The following is a 27,975-nucleotide window of genomic DNA, read 5'->3' as shown; positions in this document are numbered from 1 at the left end:
CCATTCGTTTCTACTTCCCCGACTTGGTTTATTTCAAGAAAAAAAAATGATAATTCACTAGAACAGTCAGAATTCAGCTTCCTGTTTTCTTTCAAAGCATTAAGATAACACCCATTTCAAACTGCATGCCAGAGAGTTGTACAGAGCTGTACGTAGTGCCTAACCATACTAAGTACACAGGAGAGCAGAGGTTTCTATCCCTTCATCTCCCTACTTTCCCCAGTCTGTGGTCCGTCTTGGGATCAGCAATAATGGCCTGAACCGCTACGATCGCTTCGTTGATTTTTGTTTGCAGCTCTCGGAGCTCCTCTATGTGCAGCAACCGCAGAATTTGGGCAGCTTCATTGATAACAGCATCTGGGTGAGTGGCAGATAGAGAAGTCGTGTCAAGCATTTAAATCTGATACGAAGAGCTTAAGGAAAGATGAATGTAAGTGAACGTCCCGCGCTTCATTCATGCCCGTGGTTTTTCATGCTTGAAAGAGGAGACAGAACTTTCTCTCTGCACTGGGTGCTCTGCAAAACCTCCCTCAGCTCTGTAATCCCCAGCTAAGTCAGCTCAGTGCAAAGTATTCCAAGCAGTAACTCAGTTGTACGTGGGGCAAAAGTGAAGCCAGACTAGAGGAGGCCAGGACATCTGACTACTGCTTGCAAAACAATCTATTGGGTCACAGCAACGTGCGATGCCCCCAGTTAGATTTAGGTAGATCAGGTAGCTGGAACGCATGGGTAGAAGCACAAGGGTCCTCTGCTGGTAGGAGTCAGCTTGTACAAGACAACAGTAGCAAGATGCATTCGTTCCGTGTGCAAGCGTGGCTGCTATTGAAAGCTGTTTCAGAGCAATATTTCAATAATGATGTATCCCACAGCCAAGATTTGTGCTTTTCTGTTTCAGCACAAAAAGCTCAGGAGTGCTCATAAATAAGCTGGGAGGGAGCAATTCTTTCCACTGCAGGCTCCAGAGGAATCGTGTTGGTTTTGTTTTTTTTTTCTGTGCACATTATCTATTTGACAATAACACACTTGACAACGACAAAGAATTAAGGGAATTGCTTACCTCCTGTGTCAAAACCAAGAATGTGTTTTTCTAAGGCAACAGGCAAACCCTTCAAAGAGAAAAAGCATTGCAAGCACAGTTAGAAACATCATTTTGTATGCTTGGCAAATAAAATCGAGTACCACCCCAGATAACCCTGGAGATGACACCTGAGTTTTGCTTATAGGGACACATGGGACAACCTCAATCATTGTGCTTGATTACATCTGCCTTGGTGTTCTGAAACTTCAAACCCAGAGCACTGATAATAAGTAGTAGTCTTCACCCTTAATAATATTCCCCCTACTTGTTGAGTGAGTCCCACTGAACACACGCTGCCCACATTCAATCCTTAAAAGGCTAACAACTGTGCTGCAGGAGAACACCCAATGCAGCTCCATCCCTAGTCAGGCAAACAATAAGCATGCACAAACTGGGCTTTCTTAGTAACTATTGCCTTTAAACAGCTGCCAGATGTCAAGGCGCTGGCTGATTTGGAAGCAAGCTGTAAAAGTCCCCTGTAATCAAGTGAGTTTCTCAAGCACTGTACTTGCAGCCCCCATCAACATCCTCAGAAGCATTTTCTCAAGTGCTGAGCTTCGGAATAAATCTAAACATTCAACTTCTAAACGCTTGCTCTAAGAAACAGTGCAAGCACAAGCTTTATTAGTGCTTATTTATAAGCACTGCTCTATTTCCTTTACCTTTTACAGCTACGGAGAAGTCACAATGAACAATCACTCCCCATGTTTCAATGTGCCCATACATTGATTTAAACAATGACAATCTTAAGCGTTTGCTTTTACAGTGCAACTTTTCCTCAGCGTCTGACTTGCACAATAAAATCACCCAAGGTCAACACCATTAGTTTCTACAGCAATGGGGTTGTAAGCCTTTGGAAGAATGGCTTTCTTAAGAGGGTTTATATACATATGGTCTTAAAAGTACACTGCACGAATGCTGACTACACTGCTAAAATTTAAGCAGCTCATGGATAAGAATGCCACTTCGGATTGTAGCAATATCAGCTCACATGTACACTATGAAAGCAGGTTTATATTTAAGGCTGGAAGCATCTCATCCCACCCTAACATGTTTCCAGAAACACAAGAGCAGCAGAGCACTGTCTCAGCCAGTTCTTCAGGGACAAATACCCAGGGCCAACTGCAAGCACCTCCATCACTGAGTGACCACGGTGGCTCTTCCAAAGCAGCTGGTGTTTTCAGACACCCTGGTAGCACAGCACTGCTTTCCCTGTCCTCCATCACCCTTGCTGTGAGCTCCCTTCTGGCTGCACACACTGCTGTCTGCTCCCTCTGCTGGAGTCTGTTCTTGACAGAGCAGTGGTCTTACAGCAGGCACTGGGCTGCTGGGGCGCACACTGCTGCTGCAATTCAAACAGGAACACGTTCATTTGCACAGAAGCTTTAAGCAGGCAGAGGTATAGCTCCCCTAGAGTGATCCTGAAGGGCTGCTCCAAGGCATTTGCTCTACACGATCCTACCTAGGACACACTCATCTGGTAAGGGAAGCCTGAAACAGGGTAAGTGTGTAACAGCTCAAATCCAAATCCTATCCAGACACTATGTTGTGAATGGCTTGCAATTCAATCTAAAAGACCCTGTCTCCCTTATCTTTAAAACTTTAGCTTGGCAGCTCAGGATAAATCTCATTTTACTTTGTACACTTAAACCCCGAGCACAGCAGAGTAAATCTCCCCAGCACAGCTCTCACACGTATCCTCCAGAGAGGCCACTCCTACACCTATTTTATCTTTCACTGCTCTATCTTGATATTGCCAAGAACGCAGCTCATGACATTTTGTATAAAACTGTCAGCCATGCAGAAGCCAAACAGTCATAAACTGTTTCTAGGGACAAGACTTAATTACACCAAGTGCCACTAGCTAGTATTAACTATATTATAGCTAGCTATTAATGAGCCAGCCAAGGTCAGAAGCAGAGATTTATTTTCCCTGCCCTCCCACCCTGTGACCCAGCCATCCCCTGTTTAAGGCATTTTCTCCCTTTATCCAGCATGTTATGACACTGATGACTGCTATTGGCACAGACAAAGCTGTTTCCCTGCCTCCACCCCCCCCGCCTTTTCCCCACCTCCACCCCATCTGGAAATTAATATTTGTAGTAAGAATATACTCCCGATGACATTATGGCACTCAGTGACATTTCAACCTGACCACGCTCTGAGAACCCACTGATTATGAATTTGGTCACGAAAAAAAGATTCCCTGCTGCTCCAACAGCTAGTTCTGCCAAACTGCAGTCTGAGCCCCACAAGACAGCTCTGCAGCTATGTAAACAATAACAGAAAGCAGCCTTTTACTAGAAGTTATAGAAACCCAAATGAATAAAGCAGTCCCAGCTGCTTTTGTATATTCCAACTCTTTTATGTCTTTGGATATATACAAGTCCAAAGCTCTGATTTCATGTTCCAAGGCTTCTGGCAATTACTGCACTGCATCTCTTGAGCACCTGCGATTGCCACTTAGTAAACACCACAAGCAGTGTTATGATATTAAATAAAGCCTGGACTGCTCTGAGCAGCTGCCAGAAGAGATGAAGGGACTTGCCCTCGTTGACCAGATCCAGTTGCTTTAGCAGGGACATTCCTCAGCATACACCTGCAGGGCAAGAGGCTCCCTTCCCTGGCTGCACCCAGTGCCAGCAGCTGCTGGGCCAATTGCTGGATGATCTGAGGTTTAATTGCTGAAGTTTCCTTCACCATTTCTCACTTGGGGGAGGGAAAGGGGAGAGAAGCCAGGTGGCCAGCATCCCACTCTTCAAACACACACGAGACTTAAGAAGCAGAACACTCCATATGAGGCAAGTTTCACCTGCTTATGCAGCCAATACAGTTGACTCCAAGGAAAAGTCAGAGCATGCATTTCTGTGGATACTGTGGCCCCGTTGCACTGAATACTAACAGCCATCCCTCAGCATACACTGAGATAGGAAAACAGCTATTTACATGTGGTATCATATAGGTACTAGTATTTGCACACAACAATTTTGCATACTGCTCTCTGGGTCTTTCAGAATCAGAATTGCCACTGCAAAGCGAATTTCCACCTCCCTCTTAAAGTGTTTAACCAGAACCCATTTTGACCAAGATGATAATTAACCCCAGGTAGGATTGATGTAACTGTGCAATGTGTATACAAACCTCTTTGGACTGATTGGCCTTCGCTATGGCATCCTGCGTCAAGCGTTCTTGAACCAAAATGCGAATTGCCTGGGGAGAAACATTTCAAGGCCAGAGTAATTCATTTCTGTCTTGATGCACTTCAGAGTGATTCCAAAGGAAACCGAGTCAGGACTGTAACCTTGCACAACCACAGCTTTGTGAAAGACTTCTGGAAAACTTTCAGATCCTAAACCCTTGCAAACAGCACCTTACCCAGGTAGCCTCCTTGGTTGAGGGAAGGCAGCTCGATCAGAAGAGATGAGGACATTGCTCATTTCAGGCACCACTGGATCAGAAACTGCAAAGCACTAGGACCAGCCAAGAAAGTTTGCCATTCCTAGAATAAGTTGACACTGATCCCAAAGCAGCAGCTCCGTTTTTGTTTTTCTGAGTTTTGTACTGCCTACATTGTACCGTTCTACCTCGAACGCTGCAGCAATACAGCTTCTTCAGGAAGCAATTCCTGCAACTGGCATCTTTTAGGAGATGTCAAACCATCTTTCAGAGGCAGAGAAACCTGCAACGAGGCTACCTAACCAGGTTTTCAAAAGGAAAGATTTATTTCTAGACACAGGAACAAGAAGGGCCTTCACAATCCTGCTGCTCATCTGTTTCCACTGCTCCAGAACGCAGCACAGAACCATACTGAGCTATCACTTACTGATACCTACAGCTGTAAATGCCTCTAAAAATAACTGAAGGAACACCAGGCAGGCAGTCTTCCACCAAAAAGCACTTGGTCTGTCAAACACATTCCTCAGACTTCCCCTGATGAGTAGAGTTTCCCTGATGAATGTGACAGAAGCAGTTGTGCTGCTTCACGTTTCTCTCCAATATTTTTCCTGGCTTTATTCATGATTAAAGCTGAGAAGTGACACTGCAAAGTTACCAGTGGGTATTTCTAGAAATCTTTCTAACTGAGGTGACTGGCCTGGACAGAAGAACTGATTTGATGAGGAGCTTCACTTTAAATTCCAGCAGTGAAATCAGATCTCTTAAAGAGAATTTTGAGCATCTTTTTGCATTAGGAAAAGTGTATCCAGTTGGGTTAAATAGGTGTTTTCTGATTAACTTCTCCAATTTAAATTAATAAAATGAGGACTCCAAATACCTCTCTGCTCACTCTGACCAAGGTCTAGTTAGATGCCTCTGGCAGGCTTGCAGCCTTTTACTCTTCCTAAGCAGCCAGAGTGCCCAAGCCTGAATATGGGCCATGATTTCTATGTATGGGCATCGTAGCAAGCCTCCTTCACGTGGAAAAGAACCAAAAAATCTCACTGACATGTTCTGCTGTCATCCAGCCTTGAAAGGCAGCATTACTGTTGTTCACATAACGTGAATCACCACTGCAAGAATCTGTTCTTCCTGCAATTGAAAGAAGGAAAATCCAGGCTGGTTGCTTTGTCCAACAGCCTCCAACCAAAGGAAAAAAAAAAAAGTGAGACTAGAAATGCAGAAAGAATGACAAAAATGTAAATACATTCAGGCAGAAAACACATTCTGCTTTCTGAGTTGCTAGTGCCAATTAGGTGGATCCAGATAAAGTCTGCTAGCCTTGAGACTGTCCTGTAACAGCAGCTGAAGGAATTCTGCTGAAGGGCTGAGATAATGCAGATCCCCAACAATGCCATTCACTGGGTCTCCTCTCCCTTCTCACTTAATGCCTTTGTGGGGTATTTTTGTTTTCTTCCTTTTTCCCCCCTTCACAGGTTTGATATCTGAGACCTTCACCCCTCCCTAAGGATTTGCAAAGGACTAAAGGATTCAAGGATTATTTAGAGAAAGTGAAGGAGGACAACATACTGGAGAGAAAGGAGAAAGAAGCTGATCAGATAACTACAGGGCATCATTTCCTGAGGAAATGCTTGGCAAATGTGGTGTGCCTGACAAGCCTGGTGCTCTTCTGCTACAGGGTTACAGCACTGGTAGATAAGGGAAGACCAACAGATGTCATCAACCTGGACCTGTGCAAAACATCTGACATTGTCCTGCATGACATCACCTCTAAATTGGACTGATGGGAGGGGTCCCTGCCCATAGTAGGGGCTGGAACCAGATGGGCTTTAAGGCACCATCCAATACAAACCATTCTGTGATATCTATATATAAATTTAGCATATAACCACAGCTTCTGTAATAAAAGGACATGATTAACTTGTTATTCAGTGGAATAAATCTATTTTGGTGCTCAACAAAACTCAGTTTATTTCTATATTATGACATGATCACCTAAGAACTCAAGATTGCTACTATCTCCCTCAACAGAGTGCTCGGAGAGAATAGCCTCAACTTGAAATTCACAGATAACTACAGAGTTCCACCACTAAACCACAAGTTCTCCCAAATTCACATGGAGACGCTTTAGAAAATTAATTAGCTTAATTACAGCATTTAGAAATTATGATTAGCTGACATGACCAAACTAAACTCACCCCCCCCCCGTGTTGTTTTAAAACACCCTTTGCATCACTTAGCCTCCACGTTTTCAAGCTTTCCTGTTCATTTCTAAAATTGGACTACAATGCAGCCCTTCAAGCCCATTCCTCTGTATGCCTGACGTTTATAGAAACCTCACAAAGCAGTGACATCAACCAGCCTGGAGCGTTTCTAATCTTGAAAGACAACTCTCAACTAGCCCCGGAACTCCAGGAACGTGGCTACAATCAAACTGCTTAATAAGATAATTATCCCTGCATTAATTTCCACGATTAATACTGTGTGCTCTTATCTGCTTGAAAAGACACGTACAGGAGGAATTTAACTTTCTTTGCTCCTAAATGAGTCCTGGTTCTCAGTAACTGCCTAGCACAGACTATTACACACATGCTAACCACTGGGGGGATAAAAAGGAAGAAACAAGGTCTGAAAACTGTGATGCTCACCTTAAGCATTACCAAATAATCGTCATGTCGTTGGATTTGAAGCAGGTTAGCTAAAGCCATCACTCCAGCCTTGAAATCAGGATTATTCACTGTAAAAAAATCAAATAAAATAATAACAACAAAATGCTGGTTTAACTGGCTGCAGAGGACAAAATTAGCTTTCTGATTCCATGGTATCAGATTGCCTTTGAGCATGGGCGAGGCTGTGGATACACAGCAGCAAGCAACCACTTAGTTACTGCAGCAGAAGGGAAGGGCTTGGCTTGGTGCAAGCTTTAAGCTCCTATCTAACTATGAAAGAGGACACAAAGCAATGAAAATACACAACTAGGCTCCTCAACCAGGTTGTGGAAAGCCATCCAAGCTCAAACAGCATAGTTTTCAAAGCAAAAGACACCAAATGCATCCTTTTGCACAGGAAATCGGTGTTAAGTCTTAAAAATTAAAGCCAATATTGAAGATATTATCTTCTAGAAATGGTTCTGTCACTGTAGAGCAGAACTGTGCCTGCTGGGTGAAGGCAGGGCCACTTCTAAGCTGTCTTTCTGTAAAAGGAGCAATGGGAAGATTTGAAGGATTTAGGGCTATTTCCATGTGGTTGTTTTCCCACCAGTTCTACTTAGTACAAACGTGCCTAGCCATCATGAGAGTTACAGTGATCATGGACGAAGGTACAGCTGTGGAAGACCAAGCCAACATGTAACAGACTTGTGAAGGATGCAGCCATTCTGTATGGTGCACCCAATGTTGCTGTACACTTACCATCCAAGTTAATCAGTGGTTCTGCATTTTTTGCTGTATTGTCAGTATTTTTAGCACCGTCAGGGGTAGAGTCCTTATACTTGTCAGCTGTTAAATTAAGAAGAAAATATCACCGCCATTAGGGCTAATTAAGAAAATAACTAGTCAGAAGTTTAGAGCCAAGCTGGTTTGTGGTAACCACGTTTAGGAGATGTGGTACATACCCAAGAGCATTCTCAGTTTGTCTGCTGCCATTTTGGAGCTCTTTAATGCCCCAGAGGCAGTTGTCCTAACAGCTCCCATCTGCCCAAAGCAGCATATGTAAGTATGAGGCATGCGCTAGCCCAGAGCAGCATCAGCACACGCCTCATACTTACATAAGTCATTATGCATTCCATTAAGGCATCTTCCAGCCTCCAGAAGGCAGCTGAACAAGCTGCAGCTTACAGTTCTTTGACTTTAAAAATCCATCAATTCAACCAAGATTGGCCCTTTGCCTTAATCAGCAGTACATGTAGGGTCAGGATTCGAGCTGGCTCTGATCAGTGAACAAAACATTACTAACAGAGGCTTTGCTTTATAGACTGAAGCACTCAACCATGACCCACAATGGTGTTTTTCAAGTATTTTCAGGTGATCTCTACTAGCTCTTCCATGTTCATATAACCTTGAGTCAAAGGAGAAAGCTCACTTTCTTCAGTACTACGGACTTAGAACCAGCTCTGTAGATTGCAAACAGTCATATCTCCATCCTTGTCTTGGACAGAGCCCTTCCCTGCAGCAATTAAAGGTAATGGAAAATAATCCTTTGGCTATTATGTTTGCCACCAGTAATTACATTTGTATCTGCACTTTTGCTGTAAAGGAAATTGCTACTGACTGCTGAGGTTGAATTCAACTTTTTCATACCCTCGTCCCAGTTCCCAAGGGGTTCAGGATCGGCTCTCAGTGAAACATGGGTTTAAGAATAACTTATTTGAATACATGTAGTATTAGAGAGAAAGCATTTCATAGACTTTGAAGTAAGTTCTCAACAGCAATACCACAGGGAGAAGGGTATAAATATATACAAAGGGTTCTGCTATATCCAGAAATAGAGAGCAAATGTGAGTATGGTACTGCACTGTCCCACAGGAACCGAGCTGAGAAAAACAGCCCACATCTGAACATGGAGCTAGATCAAGCAGATGAAATACCTTTATACAATATATACTTCTGACATTGTCTTAATTTGACATATCCTTCTTAACTTTGAATAGTCAAACAGGTTTCCACTTCTAAATATTAGATAAATTCAGCCATACCATTATCTCCATACTCCAGCCTAACTGCTAACCCAAGGAGCCAGTCCACAGTCTCCTGTCGTTCTTGCATTTTGAAAGGACAGTTCACATCCTTCATGTACTGTGGAGCAGAAAGAGGAGAAAAGGGGTAGACATTATAGACTGGAAGGAAACACTTGTATAAGTTAGCTACAAGCACAGAACTGATTTGCAAACAGCCACTTTCCCACAGCCAGCACAGTTTAGAAGATAATTACTTAGAAGAAGCATCAGTACAAAACATCCCTGCTGCAGCATGCGATCCATCTGAGGTCTGTGAGAGGCACTTAGTCTTTAATACTAAACATTCAACAATGCTTTGAATGAGTAACATTCCTTGTCAGACTGACAACCAGAGAATCCAAAGACTCCTTCCTCTGCTGTCTCTCTTTAAACACTGAGCAGAGGCAAGGGAGAATGAGAGAGAATAAAGCACAGCAAAAACTTCCTATCTTGAGCAGGAAGGATGTAACCTAAAGCTTTCACAATATTGCTGTCAAGGTACAACAACACCTCCAAACCATTCACACAAAAACCAGAGGATTCTGCAGGGCAGCAGAAGTAATTTGATTTCGGAGGGGCTTCATACAACAGCACTGTGCTATGCCACCAGGTACCACTGACACCACGACAGTGCCAGCAGCCAGTAATTCCAATATCACTCGTGTTTAAAACCCAGAATGCTTCCCTCCTGCCATCAATTTTGGAACTGTGCTTTAGGCTTCCACTGACAAAGCATGCACACTGCCACTCCAAGCCTTCTGGGCAGGGAACAAGACAAATGGTTCCAGGGAAAATAAGTGAGACGAATTGGCACTGAGCATTAGGAGCAGTGTTTTCAGCTCCTCACAGCACTGTGGTGAGAGAAAGGAAATAGAAACCAGCACAGAACCAGCAGCCCTACAGTGATTCAAAATGCTCACAAGCACACAGGAGATCACTCCCAGAGCTATGGCTGCCTGCCACACTTCGTGCTAGCAGTGGAAAATCATCTATCAACAGATGACAGTAGGTGCAGAGCGGAGCTTCAGCAGCTTCATTTCATACAACTGCAAAGCCCGTATTAGGCTAATCCATTTTTATTTTGCTACATAAAAAACACAGCCCAGAAAAAAAGCTGTTTATCTGTAGCCAGTTTTTCTAAGTCAAAAGTTAAATCAATTTAGGTGAGAAATATCAGGATAGACACTGCTGCAAAAAGATGGCCGACTGAAATTTATACACAGAATATTCTACCATCTTAACCCCTGCAGTATGGCTTCAATTATAGATTTAAATTCCTAGAAACCAAAAACATTCAGAGACAGGACAAATGTTCACTCATTTACACTCACCAACTACAGAAACCCTGGACTGTCATTCAGGTAACACATTTAAATTCGTGTTTGGATCAAAATACCTTCTCAAACGATTTGGGCCAGTCATCACTGTGTATGTTCCTTAAATTCCCTCGGTCTTCAATCTTGTAGTGTCTGATTTTCTGGTCCTCCAGCCAGACAATAAAATTTCTGAATTCTGTTTCATCTGCAGGGAGAAGTAAACACAGCAAGAATTAACCAAGACCTTAAGGGCAAAACCAAGCCCACAAGTTTTGAGCCAATTCCTAGAAATTCTGGTGTCTCGGAGTACTTTTATTTCTTCCCACAAGAAAAGATACCTAACACTATCTAAAAATCACACAGCCCAGTGCAACTTCTGACCAAAACTCAACATCCTGAGCTCTCTTCATTCCTTAAGTTATTTGGAATAGGCCACAGTCGATGGACATCACTAAAAGGCATCAGCTAAGAGATTGTTTTTATTAGGAATACAGTTATGAACATTATTAAGCAAAGAAGAAAAAGTAAAACAATGACAGTGAGAATTTCAGCGCCCAATTCTGTTGCGTGGACAAACGCATCACATGCTGCAACAAATCCCAGTCTGTCCCTAAGAACAATGCACCCTCATCCCGTGACTGTGTAGAGGCATTTTTCTTCCTTCTTCTCTGTTGAGTCAACTTCTCTTGGTTGTTGAGCCAACATTTCATCATTTGGAGTTGGAACTCCACAATACAAAGACTGTGGTCCAAAGGGACTGGTAATGGACAAAGCAACTACTCTGCATCTACAAATTGCAGCTCTTGGGTACCACCAGCATCTTGAGAGACACCTGTGAAATTTTGGCACTGGATCAGGATTAACGAGACAAATATCCTCCTGTACCTCAGGCTGGGATAAGCAAAATGCTTTCCTATCAGGGACAGGAATGCTACGCTATTTCTACCTGTCAGGAGAGTCTCCTCAAAGCAGTATGAATGCCCTACTTCCACTGAATGTGCTGTAAGAAACAGAGCCACAGCCACAACATACATGGAGAAAAACTTTCAATAGCAACTTTAACAACTTCTACATCCTTCACATACCAACAAAACAAGCCTTTGAGGAGAAAGAAATGTTAGCTACAAGAGCTTAAAATGCACAACACACGAAGATGACAGTAGACAACATTTGTTCAAAGGGAAACGAGCCAACCAGAAGCAAAGATCCCTTACAAAGATCACAGAATTGTTTGTGTTGGAAGGGACCCTTAAAGGCCATCTAGTCCCAGTCCCTGCAATAAACAGGGACACTCACAGCTCCACCAGGTGCTCAGAGCTACATCCAGCCTGACCTTGGTTGTCTGCAAGGATGAGGCACCACCACCTCTCTGGGCAACCTGTGTCAGCACCTCACTACTTTATTGTAAAAGAACTTCTTCTTTACGTCCAGTTTAAATCTTCCCTCTTTTCATTTGAAACCCTTTCCCCTTGTCCTGTCACAGCAGAGCCTGCTAAAGAGTCTGCACCCCTCTTTCTTACAGCTCCTCTAGATACTAAGGGTCGCTCTCAGCTCTCCCTGGAGCGTTCCCTTCTCCAGGCTGCACAGCCTCAGCTCTCTCAGCCTGTCCTCACATGGAGGTGTTCCATCCCTGGGATCATTTTTGCAGCCCTCCTGTGGACGTGCTCCAACAGGTCTACATTTTTCCCTCTACTGAAGACTCCCCATCTGGACGCAGTGCTCCAGGTGAGGTCTCACAGGGCAGAGGAGCAGGATCACCTTCCTCACCCTGCTGGCCACACTATGTTGGATGCAGCCCAGGGTACGGTTGGCCTTCTGGGCTGTGAGGGCACAGTGCTGGCTCACATCCAGCTGCTACCCACGAGAATCCCCAGGCCCTTTTTGGCAGGGCTGTGCTCCATCCTTACATCCCCCAGCTTGTACCGATAGCAGGGGCTGCCACGACCCAGGTCCAACACCCTTGCACTTGGGTTTATTGGACCTCATGAAGCTCTTCCGGGCCCACTCCATGCAGCCTGAAGCTTATGACTGGCTCACTGCAACATTTCAAACAACCAAAATGAAGTATTGCAAAACGGAACATCACAGCACCGATACAGATTAAGCCTAAGACCCAAACGTTTCAGGGGAACCTCTGCCCTACTCGCGTACAGAACAAGAAAGACTGCTCTCACCTATGACCCTCATCCCCACATTAACAAGGGACAAGGAACAAAGTACAGCGGCGGTGCTGTTCCCGGGCTCCCTGCGGGCTGTGCCCAGCCCCAAGCAGGCCCCACAGAACCGCGCCAGAGCCCGGGCTTCCTGCCCTAAACCCAGGCCTCTCCCTGCATACTGCGCACCCTCCGCTGTAGGGAAGCCCCAAACCCGGCCCCGCGGCCCTCACCCCTACAGTTGAAGCCGCCCGGGTTGTGGTAGTCGAGCGCCGAGAGCTTGCGGCGGAACATGGCACCACCACCTCAACCGGACCCCGCCGCTCGCCGCGCACAGGCCCAGCTGCCGGGCCGCACAGGAAGAACCGCCCCCATCTCCTCGATCTCTCCACCTATTGGTTCTCGCGTTCTGAGCGGCAAGCGATGCGACCAATCGGCGTGGGGAGAAAGCAGCGGGGACGGAAGTGGACGTTCATCCGGCTTTAACGACACGGCGGCGGGTGGGCAGTCCCGGGGCGGGGATTGGGGCATGGTGGGGGCGTGGCCTGAGAGAGGGGCGTGGCCTGTGCGGGCCGCAGGGGCCGTGCCTGAGGCGTCATGGAGCCCTGGGAGGGGTCTTATAGCCCCCAGGCCCACCCCTGCCCTGGGCTGCGAGCCCCCCCAGCTCAGCTGTCCGTGGCCTTGGGCAGCCCTAGGGATGGGGCACCTGCCACTGTCTGGGCAACCTACGTCCATATGTTCCTAATGCCTTGCCTGAGCCCAGGACCACCAGAGGGGATTCAGCCTCGAAATGTGTCTGGAAAAAATCCTTCATGTTCAAAAAACTTGACAATTCAATAGATGGTCAGTGAGGCATGGCCAGCACTGGGGAAGGGAAGCAAGTGCGAGAGGGCAGTGCTTTGCTTTCACTTGCTTTGCTCTGCCTTCCTTTGCCTGGCCTTGCCTTGCCTTGCCTTGCCTTGCCTTGCCTCACACTGCCCTTCCCTGCGGAGCCCAGACCCCACTCTTTCTCACTCCCAATCCTCCCCACAGCCTACAGGACCCAGGCCAGGCCACCCTCCCTTCAGCCTCCCATTGCCCCCCCGCACCCACACACCATCACCACCGCAGCCTTGAAACAAATCCCAACTTTATTTCCAACGAGTACACAGACCACGCGGGACGGGGATGCGCTACACCGCGACGCCGACCTCCCCGCGCTGCCTTCCCCCAAACCCCACACCGATGCTCCACGGATTTTCCCTTCCATGCCCGGGATGGAGGCGGCCGAGGGCTTTTGCATGGAGAACGAGCGATGCGAACACGGCCGCATTGCTCTTTGTTGATGTATTAAGAATTCCTGTTGTAAAAGATGCGAGTCGTTAAAAAACTTCTTACAAACCATGACAGCGCTCAGCGGAAATTCGGCATCACAACGACCAGGACAAAGGGGTGGGGGGGTATTTACACGGCCCGGAAACACCACGAGCGGGGCCGGCCCCGGGCGCGCCATCCCACAGCCAACCGGAGCTAGAAAAAGAGTATGAAAAGGTAGAAAACCCAAAACGCACTTGGTACGGGCTAGAAAGATTCTCAGAAAGGTACCTAAAGACTATTGCCCTCTTGGGTAGGTGTGGTTTGGGGCTAATGGGGACATGGCTTAGTGGGCATGGTGATGACGGGTTGGCGGTTGGGGTTAATGATCTTAGAGGCCTTTTCCAACCTTAATGGTTCTATGATTCTATGGGGTTAATGCAGAGCCCAGAGTACCTTATGGGATCCCGGTGCTCCTGTTGGATGTGGAGCATTGGAGTGTCCTGGAGGCTCCTGGTGAGCCATGTCCTCACAAGCATCCAACAGCCCCAAAAGGAGGTGTTTTTCCCCCAAAATGCTGATGGTGGGTGATGCTGGACCTGGGAATGAGCCCTCACCCTGGCACAGGGCTGTGTGTGAACACAGCATCAGGCACTGCGGGAGCGGGGTGCTCTGGGCATCATCCTGCACCCAGCACTCTCCCGTCGCTGCAGGGGAATGGGCACGGGGACAGGCAGGAAGAGCCAGGCAGGGAGCAGGGGAGAGGCACGGAGGTGTGGGACAAAGGGATGGACCGAGGAAAAAGAGGCTTTGGGGTCTGCAGCTGTGTCGGGAGGTGCTGCAGGGGTTGGCTTTGCCATTAGCATCACCTCCAGCATCACCTCCCGCAGCATCTCCCGCCGGCCCATGGTGTCAGACAGAACAGAAAACCCGCAGCGGGCGAGCAGAGACCAAACCCCATGCACTACTACCGAAAGCCGTCACAGAGCGCGAAGCAGCGAGCACAATACCATCCACCGCGGGGCGAAGCCACCAGGCACAAGACGGGAAGCGGGGAATGGGAAAGCACGAGACCCAACACTGAGTAACATCACAGCCATCTAGCTATAGATCCGGCAGCTTAAATAAAAAAACTAGACTTGGAAAGGAACCAACAACATCATTCCAAGAAGGTTATGCACATCCTTAGCGGTTACTTTGCTCAGCACCACTCTGGTGCTTTAAATACGGAACAATCAAACAATTTTGTGAGCTGAAAAGTGACACGAATTTATTCTTTACATGAATATTCCTTTTTTTTTTTTTTCTTTTTTTTTTTTTTTTTCGTTCTAGGCAACTCTACAGACTTCAGATCTTTTGCCTCGCAATGCGGATCATCTTATATCCCCCAAAGGCGGCCAGATTCTTTAAACATGCACATCTCTGTAGCTTCCAGGCCATGTATTTTACTTATTTTTGTTTAAATTCTGTGGACTAGCAGGTCGTCCCCGTTCCTAAAAACTCTACATCAGTGTTCAGGGTGGCCTGAGTGCCTGTCAGGCTCCTTGAGGCTTTACAGGATCACACAGAAGAACTTCTTCTCTCTAAAGGGGTTTTCTGAGGCCGGGACGGGGGTCAATAGGGGGTCCTCCTTGGCGTGAGCTTCGCAGTATGCCATCAGGTCTGCCGCTGCCTTGGACACCTGCGGAGAAGGAGCCATGTGTTGGGGATGGATGGCGTGGGGGACGTCCTGCCTTGGGGCTGGGACATCCCACCTTGGGGATGAGGCACCCTGCCCTGAGGACAGAACATCCCATCTTGGGGATGGGACATCCTGCCTTGGGGATGGATCATCCTGCCTTGAATTGCAGAATCGTAGCATCATAGAATCATTAAGGTTGGAAAAGACCACTTAGATCATCTAGACCAACCACTGACCCACCACCACCATGCCCACTAAGCCATGTCCCTAAACCATCCCACCGTGGGGACAGAACATCCCATTCCATGGGAACTTCTCTAGGAAATCATCTCCCATGGCTAATGAGATGACCATGGGATGGCCGTGGGGCCACTGGGACACATGTCCTCCATACCCACCACATCCTGCCACCACGCCCGATGGCTCCTGCAATATAACACTGACCAGCACGTACCCTCACAACATCCCTCTACATGCCCAACAAGTCCCTGGCTGCATCACCTTTATCCTGTCGATGTTGGCCTCCATCTTCAGCTGCTCCACCAGCTTGCGTGCCTGCGCTATGCTCGCGGTGTTGTTGCTGGCCATCGGCACGCCGGGCACTCCCCGGGCGGGCAGCAGGCAGGAGCGGGGACAGGGGCTCGGCACAGAGCCTGGAATCCCTGAAATCCCAAAAGCAGTTTGGTGGGGCTGTATTTGGGGTGTGGAGGTGTTAGAGCTGGGCCATGTGAACATGGGTGTGAGGGGGGGAGATGTAGACCAGCATTTAGCTTTGCATTTGGGCAAGGGCAGAGAGCCATCATCCTCCATGGACACTGCTGCCAGAATGGAGATTCCCTATTAGCCATGCTTAGGGGACGCTGGGGTATTACAAGGAAGGCTGCAGTGCAACAAAGCAGTAAGAAACAAAGGGGCAAACTCATGGGCTGCCTCTACTTCCCCCAGCCTCATGCCCTCTGAACCAGTGGCTTTTGGGGCAGCTGGGGGGATTTGGGGTGGCCATAGGTGTTGTGGGGTGGCCGTGCAGAGCTGCTTTGCTCCAACCCTGCTGCCAGCTCCAGCTATCGGATGCCAAACAGGATGCAGGAGTTTCCTATTGCTCAAGATTTCCACCCCAGATGGACAAGGGATGCTCAGCATGGCCATGCCAGCTCCACTATGAATATTTCTCCATATACCCCATGTAATTCATACGCCCTACATACCTTGTATAACCTCCATGCCATATAATGTATATACCACGTATACCCCATATACCCCACATCCTCTACGCCCTGGCAGCCCTAGCCAGGCACCCAGCCCACCTTCCCTCCCAGCACCCACTGCTCAATGTGGGCAGCATTGCTTTACCAAAGGTGAGTCTCACTGGTGCTGGGTGTCCTCAGGGCAACAGCTGCTCCACTTCGGCCTTCGACACCTTCACAGAAAGAGGGAAATGGAGAGAAATTAAAAACCAGTCTGCTCGGGTGGCTGCGGTGATACCTTTATTTCTGGCCCCAGGGAGGGCTCAGGGCTTCCTTCCGGCTCTCAGCATCTTGCTGAGGACAGACCACAGTGACACTCTGCATGCGGTGAGACTTTCAGCACAGGAAGAGGTTTCAAGTCAGCAGGCAAATATCTGAGGGCTGCTGGCAAGCGGTGCCCTGGCTGTTTCCCAGCGGAATCAGCAGGAATTCCCTAAGCCTGCTTTGCCCTAGGGGTGCTGTACCTGGTGCCAGCAGTGGCACAGAGCTGTGGGCTCAGTGGCACCGCATGGGGACAGCGATGCCACTGCACTTCTGCAGCACAGTGCATCTGGATAATAGGATTCCTGCCTTGCAGACCACAGGTTAATGAGTAAGGATGGTGTTTGATTTCCATGCTAATGATGTTTATGTCGTACAGTACCTGGGTATTGCCTCTTTCAGTATCTGGGCTGTGATTACAGCTCAGGCTCTTGGGTTGATCTGATGCTTGGGCACTGTGCAGAGTGGCTGTGGGCTATTCACTGCACAGCACTGGAAAAGGTCTTCTCTGTAAGAGCTGACAGGCATTGGCACAGCTGCACAGGGAGTGGTGGGGTCACCGTCCCTGGAGGAGCTCAAGAACAGTGGAGATGTGGCACTGAGGGACGTGGGCAGTGGGGTGGGGTTGGGCTTGGGGATCTTAGTGGTCTTTTCCAACCTGAATGAATCTGTGATTTTATGTTTTGCAAAGATGCTGGTGTCCCAAGCAGGGATGCTGCTGCCTTTGAGACCCAGCCCAATGCAAAATGTGCTCTAAGGTAGCCCGTTCTGCAATGAAAGTCACCAATTTAAGGAACTTGAACTCAGTACTCACCACCAAAGTGCTGCTTTTTAAGCACTGAGGAGAATTTCTTTCTCCTCCCACATCAACTTGAGATTAAGCCCAAGTGACAGGGGAAGATCCCACTTCGTGGGGTCTCTTCTGACCGCAGAAAGGAGAAAACATTCAAATACATCAGTCATGCTTCATTAAGCAGAGCCCATTGGGCAATTCACTGCTTTTTTTTTTGGAATAGAATCATGCAATCATACAATCATTAAGGTTGGAAAAGACCTCTAAGATCCAACCGCCCACCTGCTACCAATGTTGCCCACTAAACCATGTTCCTTAGCACCACATCTACATGTTTCTTTCACACCTCCAGGGATGGTGACTCAACCACCTCTCTGGAGCATGGGCATCAGCAAGCAAGACCCAGCAGTGAAATTTCTGAGCCCAGAGACCTGTCGCAGGCACTTTGGTGTCCATTTAAAGAGATTCAGCCTAACAGAATCATAGAATCATCTCCACCGTTCTTATTTGTGCTAAAAGCCATCTCTAAAAACAGGCTGCTCCACTGGAAAAATAATGACTAAGTAGACATAGGAAGCTGTAAAAATACTACTGACAGAAAGAAAAGAGCAGGAAGCCACATTCTCTTTCCCAACCTACATTTTCTTGCCCAGTGCCCAACGCGGCACTGGAATCACCAAACAGCAGCTCATGGGTCGGAGACAGAACAGCAAAGTCAGAAAGAAATTAGAGGGTGAAAATGAGCCTGTTTCCATGGCAACAGCTTTGTTATCACGCCAATAGCTGATGCCATCCAGCAGCCAGGCACAAGGTGTGACAAGTGTGGGGCCAGCCCTGATGCTGTCAGGATGCCCATGTCCAGGGTTTGGTGCCAACCTCGGATCTGTTCTGGGCTCCCATCGCTGGAATGGAGGGGGCAGAGAACCCACTGCTCCTTGTTCATTGCAGGGGAGTTGAACCAGATGACATTAAAAGTCCTTTCCAACTCAAACGATTCTATAATTGTATGATCTTAGCCCTGCGTAGCCCTGTGCTGCTGCATTTCACCCAAAAGCAGTGCCAGCATCAAGTGATGCACCTCACATGGAGTGAGGTGAGGCACAGCAGGGGCCTTCCCAGTGAGTTATCTCCTCCAACATTAATAAGTGGAGGGAGCTTCCCCATGAGTTTCGTCCTCCAAAACTGGTCCATGGAGGGAGGTTCCCAGTGAGTTTTGTCCTCCAAAACTGGTCCATGGAGGGAGGTTCCCAGTGAGTTTTCTCCTCTGAAATCAGTGCATGGGATAAAGAGCCCATGGTTGGATGTGGCTGTGTAAGGAGCAACGCTCTGCTTCACCCATCCGTGACCACAAAGCCAAAATCTCCTATATAAGGTATGTATGGAGGTGATGGTGCAGGACAGCAGTGCGTCCCATCCCAGGCAGCTCAAGAGAAGCCTCCTCCAAAGCAGAGCACAGGGTTGCACACAGATGTGAACTGGAGCATGGGGCAGACCCGCCCCCCCGGAGCATTTTGGGAGCCCCGCTCTAGAGCCTTCCCTTTTGCCTTTGGGAACCCCGTGGATGGCGTACGGAAGTGAGAATCTCGGGTTGTTATTTTCTCACACGTGTCCTAACGGTTGAAAAGAGAAGACAAACTGAAAGCAACCTCGACTTCCTTTTATTCTCCTATTTTTTTTAATTGTTTTCTTAAGAGGTGATGAGGGTGAAGGGTCATTTCCCAGGGCGGGAGAGAACCCCCAGGAGCTGCCCTTCCAGGAAGAAGTTTTTTACACTGAGGTTGGTGAGGCATTGGCACAGGCTGCCCAGAGAGGTGGTGGGTGCCCCATCTCTGTAGAAACCCAAGGTCAGGGGATGGGCTCTGAACACCCGATGGAGCCATGAGTGTCCCTGTGCATCACAGGGAGTGGGACCAGATGGCCTTTAAGTGTCCCTTCCAACTCAGACCAGTCTACAAGCCTATTTCTCATGGCAGAAGTTTCTGCTGTAAGGCAGACCCTGGGTTGTTGTTTTACTCCAGCCTTATCCAGTGGATCCCACAGCCTGGCAACTGCCTGACCCATGGGTTTCTGGCCTGTTTGTGGTCTTCTTTGGGAACACAAAACATCAGAAACCCTCATTTCAAAGGCTCATTTCTACCACGGTGAGACCAGTAGAAAACTTAATTGCTCTTTCATTAGAACAGGCATCACATAGCTGAGTTCTTGGTTCTTTCACTTCTTGATGCCTTCACCAAAAGAACTCCAGCTGACCTTAAAACAAATTCAGCTTGCTCAGAAATCCCAGTTCCCTACCCCTTGTCCCACAGCTCTCAAGTATCTCCCAGCATCAAGACAAAGGCGTTAATGGGAGGTGCAAGGTGAGGCTTGGAAGGAGGGCACGGACCCGGGGTGCCATTACACAGTCTTTTGGATTGGACTAGATACTGTGAGTCACACCAGATGACTTTCAAAGGTCCCTTCCAGCTCAAATGATTCTATGATCCTCTGGTTTTCTCAGCATTACATCTGCAGAAGGATTTTGGCCTTTTGCTGTGCAGCACCATTCCCAAAAGGGCAAACCCATGCCTTGCACACCTTGCCCTTCATGATCGTTCACCAAGCCTGCAGGAATAGCAGGAGAACAGGGGAATTTGGGAAGGCCAGTGACCAATCTGGCCAGAAAGTCATGCTTTTAGGCATATTTAGCCCTGGAAACGCCAAACTTGTGCCTTTTTACATCACCTCTTTGCCCAGAGAAGCCCTGCTGTGCCGTGGGAGCCTTGCTGCTATCTCTAATGACTTCACCCAAATCAAACCTTTATTGGAATTTTATTTTAAGTAACAGCCGCACAGAACCTAATAAGCCCTTCCAGCCACTGGGAATTGCCCCATGAGTTGCATCAGCGCAGAAACAACCCCATTAACCATCCCTTTAGCTTAAGACCCCTCAGGAATTACCTTAGACTGCTTTAATTAGGTATCCGCACTACGAAAGAATTAATTAGTGATAAGCACCTGAACCACATTACTCACAAGGAACAATTTCAAGCTTCAAATACATCAAACAGGTCACAGTCTATCCTCTGTGGTGGAGCAAAGCCCCGGTGCTGCTTAGCACTCCTTCTCCCCCCACCTTTGCTCTATCTCCGTCAAGGCAGGAGGCTGGGAGATGGTTTTCCCTTCCTTCTCTCTTTTATTTTTTTTTCCCTTTCTTTTCTTTCCCTTTTTCAGCATTTCTTTCTTTACCCCCCTTTCCTTCCTTTTTTTGTCTTTTTTACCTCCCCCCTTCTCGCTCCTCTTCTCTTTCTTTTCTTTAAGCATTCCCAGCGCCACAAGCAGGTGCCTTTAAGATCCACCCCTCAATCACGGTTTGGAGGTGGCCGAGATTTACAATCATTTTCTGAGATTTGCTACACTTTGTGCGTGGGCTGTGGGGTAAATCTCTTTATGGCTAACCTGCAAATGTAAGATAGCTCCTAAAGAGTTTGCTGACGGCCAGATCCTGAGCAGCAGGAGGAGGATCACCATGGAATGTGGGTGATTTTAGCAGGTTTCCAATGGAAGGGAGGGGAAAAAAGGAAAAGAGGAAAAATAAATCCCCGTGCTTTTATAATCCATGATGCTGAAAAATGATTTATTGCACTGAAACCCAAGGAGCACGCTGAGCTGTTTCCCATGGACAAGCGGTGCCGCAAACGGGGTCAGCAGGGCTGGTGAGCCAGAAGTAGGCGGCTGCTGCTGCTCCTGCTCCTCATCTGACCCACATTGCCTCCATTCCACAGCACTTCTGCTGCTGGCCCTGCTTGCTGCAGCCTCCAGGCAAGAGCAGAAAGTGATTACAGGGCAGCCCGCACACCTGGGTCCCTTCTGATGCAAGCAGAGGGCTCAGCTGGGGCAGGGGCTCTTGGGGCAAAGGTTTTGAGTCTCAGCACATCCATCAGCCCCAAGACGCAGCATCTCGATTTTCCCACAGAGCCCCACTCCCTGCACCAGCCTGTTTTCCCCTTAAAGTGCACGCGGAGCGTTTTCTCCTTTGTTGTTGAAACCCGGTTTTTCTCACAGTGTTATTGACAATAATCTGCCGGAAACGCCGAGCCGCCGCTGCTGCGTTCCTGCCACACTTCCTGCTGAGTCAGTGCACTGCATGTGACACCAAACATCATTCTTGCTGCGTCGCGAAGTGACACATACTCAGCAAACACTGTTATTGCGCAGACAGAAGAAGAAAACCGCCCAAGAGCTACTTGCTGGGGCGGTGGTTTTACATTTGCAGTGCAAGGCATTGTAAAAAAGGAAAGGAAAAATGCGAAGCCAGAGAATATTTGTGAAACTCCGGGTAAAGCCACGCAAGGCGGCATTTCCCACACAGCTCACCCTTTCATCTGTCACCCCTCCATCTGTCATCCATCCTTACATCCTTCCCTCCATCATCCATTATCCATCTCTTCCTCCAGCATCCAGCCATGCTGCCACCCTTTCCTCCATCAGTCATCCCTCCATCCATCCCTCCCTCCATCATTCATCTCTCCCTCCATCATCCATCCATACCTCCATCCTTCCCTCCATCATTCATTCATCCAACCATCATCCATCCATCCAATCATCTCTCCATCATCCCTCCATCCATCCCTCCATCCATCCATCCTTCCATCCATCCATCCCTCCATCCATCCCTCCATCCCTCCATCCATCCATCCATCCATCCATCCATCCATCCATCCATCCATCCATCCATCCATCCATCCATCCATCCCTCCATCCATCCAACCCTCCCTCCATCCATCCATCCATTATCTTCATCCCTCCCTCCCTCTCTCCCTGCCTCCTTTCCTCCTTCAATCCATCCCTCCATCTCAAACTGCAGTGGGGATGAAGACACATGATGAATGCAGGGCAGGATGGGGCCCACAGCTCTCACCCCAGCCATGCTGCACACCCCACATGCCTCAGTTATTTCACTCCGTGCCCACTCCCATCTCCTTAGCCCCTCAGAACAACCTGCAGCCGCTGCATTTCAGCTTTCCCTGCCCATTGGCTCTTCAGCACCCATCTTGCTGCTGCTCCCTGTATCGCTGCCAGCCTGAGCTGCAGAAACCACTGAAGCCAGCTGCTCTTTTGGAAGCTAGGCTTCAGCTACGTGTAGGATGGAGGAGCAGCATCCCTTCCAAGCCAGACTAAGTTTTGCAGCCATTAATGGGAACATTTACGCAGGGCTCAGATGTAGGCTCAAAACCCATCAGCATGTCCCTCATTTGCTGTCTGTGCCTCCTGGGGGTGGCTGCGTTCACCCTCAGGCATCAGCCAGGAAGCAGCAGACATGGATCCAGCCCCCAGCGAGGACGCCAGGCTGAGCAGCAATTATATTAAATCAGCTGATAAATAATGCAACGTATTTTGATGGTACCAGCACTGCGAGCACCGCGCAAACACCATCACAGTATTAAAAATACAATGGATGGAGCACAAACAGGCCAGCATTGAATAATTGAACATAAAGCCCTGTGGAAATGCTGTCTTTGAGGCAGGTTGGAGCACAGGTCCTGAGGCCACCAGCTCTTCACTAGGTCCTACCCGGCCATGGGCTCACACAAGACCCTGCCAATGCTCAAAGCCTTCCCGGCAGGAGAAGAGCTCCTCCAAGTGCAGACACAATCCCAGAGCTGATGGGAAGAGCTCTGAGTAGTTTTTACAGGTTGTGGAGGGCTGATGGCCCCAAAGGACCCCAAGCAAAGGGGCAGAAGCCCCCCAGAATGCGCATAGAGCTGTGTGGAGAAGACTTGGAAGGGTTTCCCTGTGCCACAAAAGGAAAGCAGCTCCTGATATGATCCTGGAACCTCATGGACTCACAGTGGATGGACCAGAAAACTCCAGCCTGAATCACTGAATCATAGACACATTGAATATTCTGCACTGGAAGGGACATCTCTGAGGTCCATTCCAACTCAAGCCATTCTATGATTCTATGAAAATGAAGAGGAAGATCCTAGGGCAGTTCTTCCCATGGCCACCTGCTGCTGGGCCAATGCATCCCACCCTGGCAAAAGCCAAAATTTCAGCTGGAGCTTCTTGCCATAGCACAGCATCCCAGCACCACCATCATTTACCCTTTGGCCTGACATCCATCTGCAAAACAGCCCACTCCTCTCACAGAATCATTCAAGTTAGAAAAGACCTCCGAGATCTCCAAGTCCAAGCCACCCCACCTTGCACACTGCCCATGTCTCTCAGTGCTACATCTCCACGGTTCTTGTGGACAGTGACCCCACCTCTTTCTCTGAGGTGTTGCATCCCCCCTCTCCCCATCCAGCTCCGGTCAAAACAGATCAAAGCCAAGAGCCAGGCAGGCAGGAGCACTGGGAGCCAACGTTAACCACAAAACAAGTGAGATAAAATGGCACAACGTGCCAGCATAGCATCCTGCAGAGCCAAAGCCTCCATCTCAAAAATGTGACGGTGGTGCGGGTTTTGCATGGCCAGCGGGACCCCGGGAGGGAGCATGGACATCCCAAAGTGTGTGTGGAGCCAACGTGACCGCGAGCAGCTGCAGTCATGGCAGCACCCAGCACAGCTCTGTGCGAGAGATGCTGTATGGAGGTGGTGAGAGATTCCATGAGATAAGAAGGAAGAGCAGGAAGTGTCACGAGTTGCACTGCCGAGCAGCTACAGAGGGAACCTGCTCCCTTGATGGGCTTTGTGCAGCTCCCGGTGCATTCAGGGCATGCTTCAGGACTCCCCAGAACTGCTCAAAGGCAATTCCCAAGATAAAACCCTTGGACAGACACGAACACCCGGCTCAAAATCCAGATACTGAGAGTTACTCCCATTGCTTTGTGCTTCAGGGGGCTTAGACATGCTGGCGTTCCTCCAAGAGGACCCAGAAAGGTTTGGAAGCAGTGATGTGGCAAGGAGACCATGCCCATGGGCAGATGGACAGCCCCAGAGCATGGGAAAGCAACCAGACCCTACAGTGCCATGGGGCATGGGCACCAACCTCCAGCACCCTATCCTGCACCTCACTTCCCTCCTTGCTGCAAAAACCACCAAAAATGTGACCAAAAATGAATTACATCGATGCTGAACATCTCACTTCTGATAGAGAATGGCCTAAGAAGCACGAATCTCCAACACCGCAGTGGACACCCTGCCTGTCCTTGGGGCCCTATGGCTATGGGTTGGGACATGGGACATTGGTTGGGACGTGGGATGGAACATCGGACACAGGCTGGGACATGGGAAATGGGTTGGAACATGGGACATTAGCTGGGACATGGGACATGGGTTGGGACATGGGACATGGGATATTGGTTGGGACATGGGACATGGGTTGGGACATGGGGACTGATGCAGCTGCAGAATCTGTCCCTATTCCCATCACCAAAGGAGCACAGCTTTCCCCACACGGCAGCGCCGACACGACAGCGCTGACAAGCCCTATAATTAGTGCCATGAATCCATCCGGGCGCTGTCAGCGTGTTCCCCAACGTGCCAGCCGGGGAAGCTCCCGCACCAAGGAGCTGATCCCATTCTTCAACTCCAGGCGCTCTCACAGCACATCTCCCTCGAGCAGAACTGCTCGTGGCTCGTATTCCTCCGAGGCTCCAGCTCTCAGCTCTGTGCTGATGGAGCTTGGCAGCCCCAGGAGGGAGGATGCTGCAGCGGGAGAGGTGCAGGGCAGCACGCTGGGGGTGAGGCAGCAGCATAGCAGGGTCTGCCCGGAGCTGCAGCGGGAATATCCTGTGCTGCAATGGTTTTTTTTTTTTCCCATTGCTGGGATTGCATGGTGTTCATTGCTCAGGACGCGTGATGAGCTCTGAAGGTGTGGGGAAGCCAAGTTACAGCCCCTCTTACAGACCCAGGAGGAGCAACTACCAGGTTGCATTACAGGAGGCACGGAGCTAACTTTCCTTCCCAAGCGAGGAGGGCACTAAGCCCGTTAAACAGAGACAGCGGCTCAGCTCAAGGAGTTGATCCACTGAGCACAACGCGTGCTGCCTCGAACCGTGCACACGCACCATGGTGCTGCTGCTGTCCCCGGCTGAAGCACACCCAGACCAGCATCAGAGCCTGCAAGCACACTGCTGGGATGGAGAGGGCCTTTCATGGTGCCCTTTAAACCCAAGGTGGTTGCCGCTCCCTGCATCTCACCCAGCTGCCGCTGCCCAAGAGCTGTCAGAGCTGTTACCAGCCAACGGCGAGGTGGGGAGGTGTAAGGTTTGGTACGATGCCATCCCAGGTTTTTTTTTTTTCTGTTATTTTTTCCCCACTGAGTGTGTGGAAAAGAATGATTTTGGCTGCACGAAATGGAGGAGATGCGTTATTTCAGACCTCATCCTCCGCGCACGTAGCTCACACGGGGACACTCTGCGCTGCATCCCGTGGCATCCCATGGCCTGGGCTGCAGCATCCCGCTGCCTTCCCAACCAACTCACCCGCCGTCATCAAGAGGGTTAAAACAGTCAGAAAAGAGGCTGAGAAGCAAGAAAATCAACCCCACACCCCGCTTCCTTTGCTTGCCTCTCCCACTTGTGCGTGCCATGAACGCACGCTCTGATCCCGCTCCAGGCACAGCGAGACGTCCCGCTGAGCACCGACGCGACTCATGCCAAAAATGATGCTCTTCCCACGGCCGTCCCCTGATTCCTAACCCCAAAATGGAGATGGGAAGGCCTAGATATGAGCCCCCTGGGAACCAGTGTGGGACTGGGCCCTACAGCCCCCTAGAAGTGTTGGTGGGGCCAGGCAGCGTTTGTAGGGCCGCGGGCTGGGTGCCGCCTCTCCAGTCCCAATTGCTATGGAAACTGCGTGCGCGGCGCTGCCTTCCCTCCTCCCATGACTCACGGGTTTTCAAAGGGAGAAGTGGTGCCTCGGCCACCGCTGTTTTGAGGCCAAAGCAGCAAAATCCAGGCGGGTGCGTTTGTGGGGCCGGGCGGAAGGCAGTGCCGCGCCGTGCCAAGTTGGCGATGTTGCCATGCACTGAGCTCCAGCGTTGGGTGGTGGAGGTGTTGGCTGGGTTGGGGGTTGGCAGCAATCCACATCATTGGGTTTCTCCAGCAGAGCTACCCGCATTGCTCTGGGATGCCATGCCCTGACCCCAAGGAGCACGACGCCAGCACCTGGGGCTGGGGATCCAGATGGTGCTGAGATCGCCGCGCTCACGTCACAGGTGGCAGCTGGCAGCGTGCCGCTGGTAAGCAAGCAAAGGGATGGAAATGCCAAGAAAAGGCCCAAAATGGGTGTGAAGGGAACAGCCTGACCCCATAGCCCATGGCATGGGGTGGGAAAACAACGCCCGGAGCGCCTCTGAGCATCCTCCTGGAGAAAGACTTCGCCCCGGGGCTTTCCTGGCAATAATTAATTGAGTCATATTTCAATCCAGCCAGCGGCCATATGGCAGAAAAGAGGATTAGCATGGCAGGCTCCAGCTGCATGGAGGGAAATCCAGTTAGGAGGAAAAATCCTCTGTGGCTGGGCCCAGCCTGGTGCCAAGGGGACATGCCCCTGCCCCGGGGGGTGCGATGGGGATTTGGGGTCTGTCCAGTGGGAAACAAATGATAGGGCAAACCCACAAGCATTGCACACACGGGTACAGCGAAGGGGGATAATGCTGCCCTATGCTCCCACCCCATTTCCATTGGGGCAGCACACCCTGAGTTTATCAGGGACTCATTAGCAATAAGTGGGGAGCTGAGATTCAAGTTTTTCCTTCATTATAAATCCATTTTCCTGCAAGAAGACTGAAGTTTGGGGCTGGATTCCTCTCCCTCTGGCACAGGGAACCTCGGACCATTTTTCCTCAGTCCCTGGGCACAGCAGGGAGCTGCCTGGGCACACGGTGCCTTTGCCATGGTTACTTTTCCTGAGACCTTGCACGAGCCGTGCTGCTTCCTGCTGCATGGCCACAGCGGGGAAAATCAGAACTCCCATTGAAATCCCAGCCATTGAGAGAATGGGGGTGGCGGGGTGGGGCAGCAGGTGGGGATGGGGCACCCCAAATCCCCCCTCCCTAAGCCAGGCTGGGGGCAGATCCATCCCAGCAAGAGGGATTTGGGGCAGGGAAAGCCCTTTGC

At 49.3% G+C, this 27,975-nt stretch overlaps 2 protein-coding genes across 2 annotated transcripts in view; both read right to left on the bottom strand.

The window, feature by feature from the left end:
- Positions 4-13,046, bottom strand: C6H14orf166 (chromosome 6 C14orf166 homolog). The gene is made up of 8 exons (XM_021401494.1): positions 12,891-13,046; positions 10,585-10,709; positions 9,168-9,267; positions 7,885-7,971; positions 7,123-7,211; positions 4,220-4,288; positions 1,058-1,106; positions 4-357 (listed from the first exon to the last, which is right to left on the bottom strand). The coding sequence occupies exons 1-8, from the start codon at positions 12,949-12,951 to the stop codon at positions 203-205; spliced, it is 735 nt and encodes a 244-aa protein (XP_021257169.1). The 5' UTR covers positions 12,952-13,046; the 3' UTR covers positions 4-202.
- GNG2 (G protein subunit gamma 2) overlaps positions 13,770-27,975 on the bottom strand; it is a 14,919-nt gene continuing 713 nt past the window's right edge. Inside the window, exons 2-4 of the mRNA XM_021401495.1 lie at positions 16,982-17,048; positions 16,133-16,293; positions 13,770-15,631 (exon numbers count right to left, since the gene is read on the bottom strand). Coding sequence (XP_021257170.1) covers positions 15,503-15,631; positions 16,133-16,219 — 216 coding nt within the window. The 5' untranslated portion in view covers positions 16,220-16,293; positions 16,982-17,048 and the 3' untranslated portion in view covers positions 13,770-15,502. The remainder of the gene's footprint in view (positions 15,632-16,132; positions 16,294-16,981; positions 17,049-27,975) is intronic.

Source organism: Numida meleagris, chromosome 6 (assembly GCF_002078875.1).
Source record: "Numida meleagris isolate 19003 breed g44 Domestic line chromosome 6, NumMel1.0, whole genome shotgun sequence".
In the NCBI taxonomy this organism is placed as follows: Eukaryota; Metazoa; Chordata; class Aves; order Galliformes; family Numididae; genus Numida; species Numida meleagris.
The sequence above is the reverse complement of the archived record's forward strand: the minus strand, read 5'-3'. Positions and strand labels throughout refer to the sequence as shown.

Coding starts and splice junctions, on each gene's coding strand:
- C6H14orf166 (XM_021401494.1), bottom strand. CDS start 12,951: ATGTTCCGCCGCAAGCTCTCGGCGCTCGACTACCACAACCCGGGCGGC. Junction 10,710..12,890: donor GGGCGGCTTCAACTGTAGGG/GTGAGGGCCGCG, acceptor TTCTCCCTGCAG/ATGAAACAGAATTCAGAAAT. Junction 7,212..7,884: donor ACCACTGATTAACTTGGATG/GTAAGTGTACAG, acceptor ATTTTTTTACAG/TGAATAATCCTGATTTCAAG.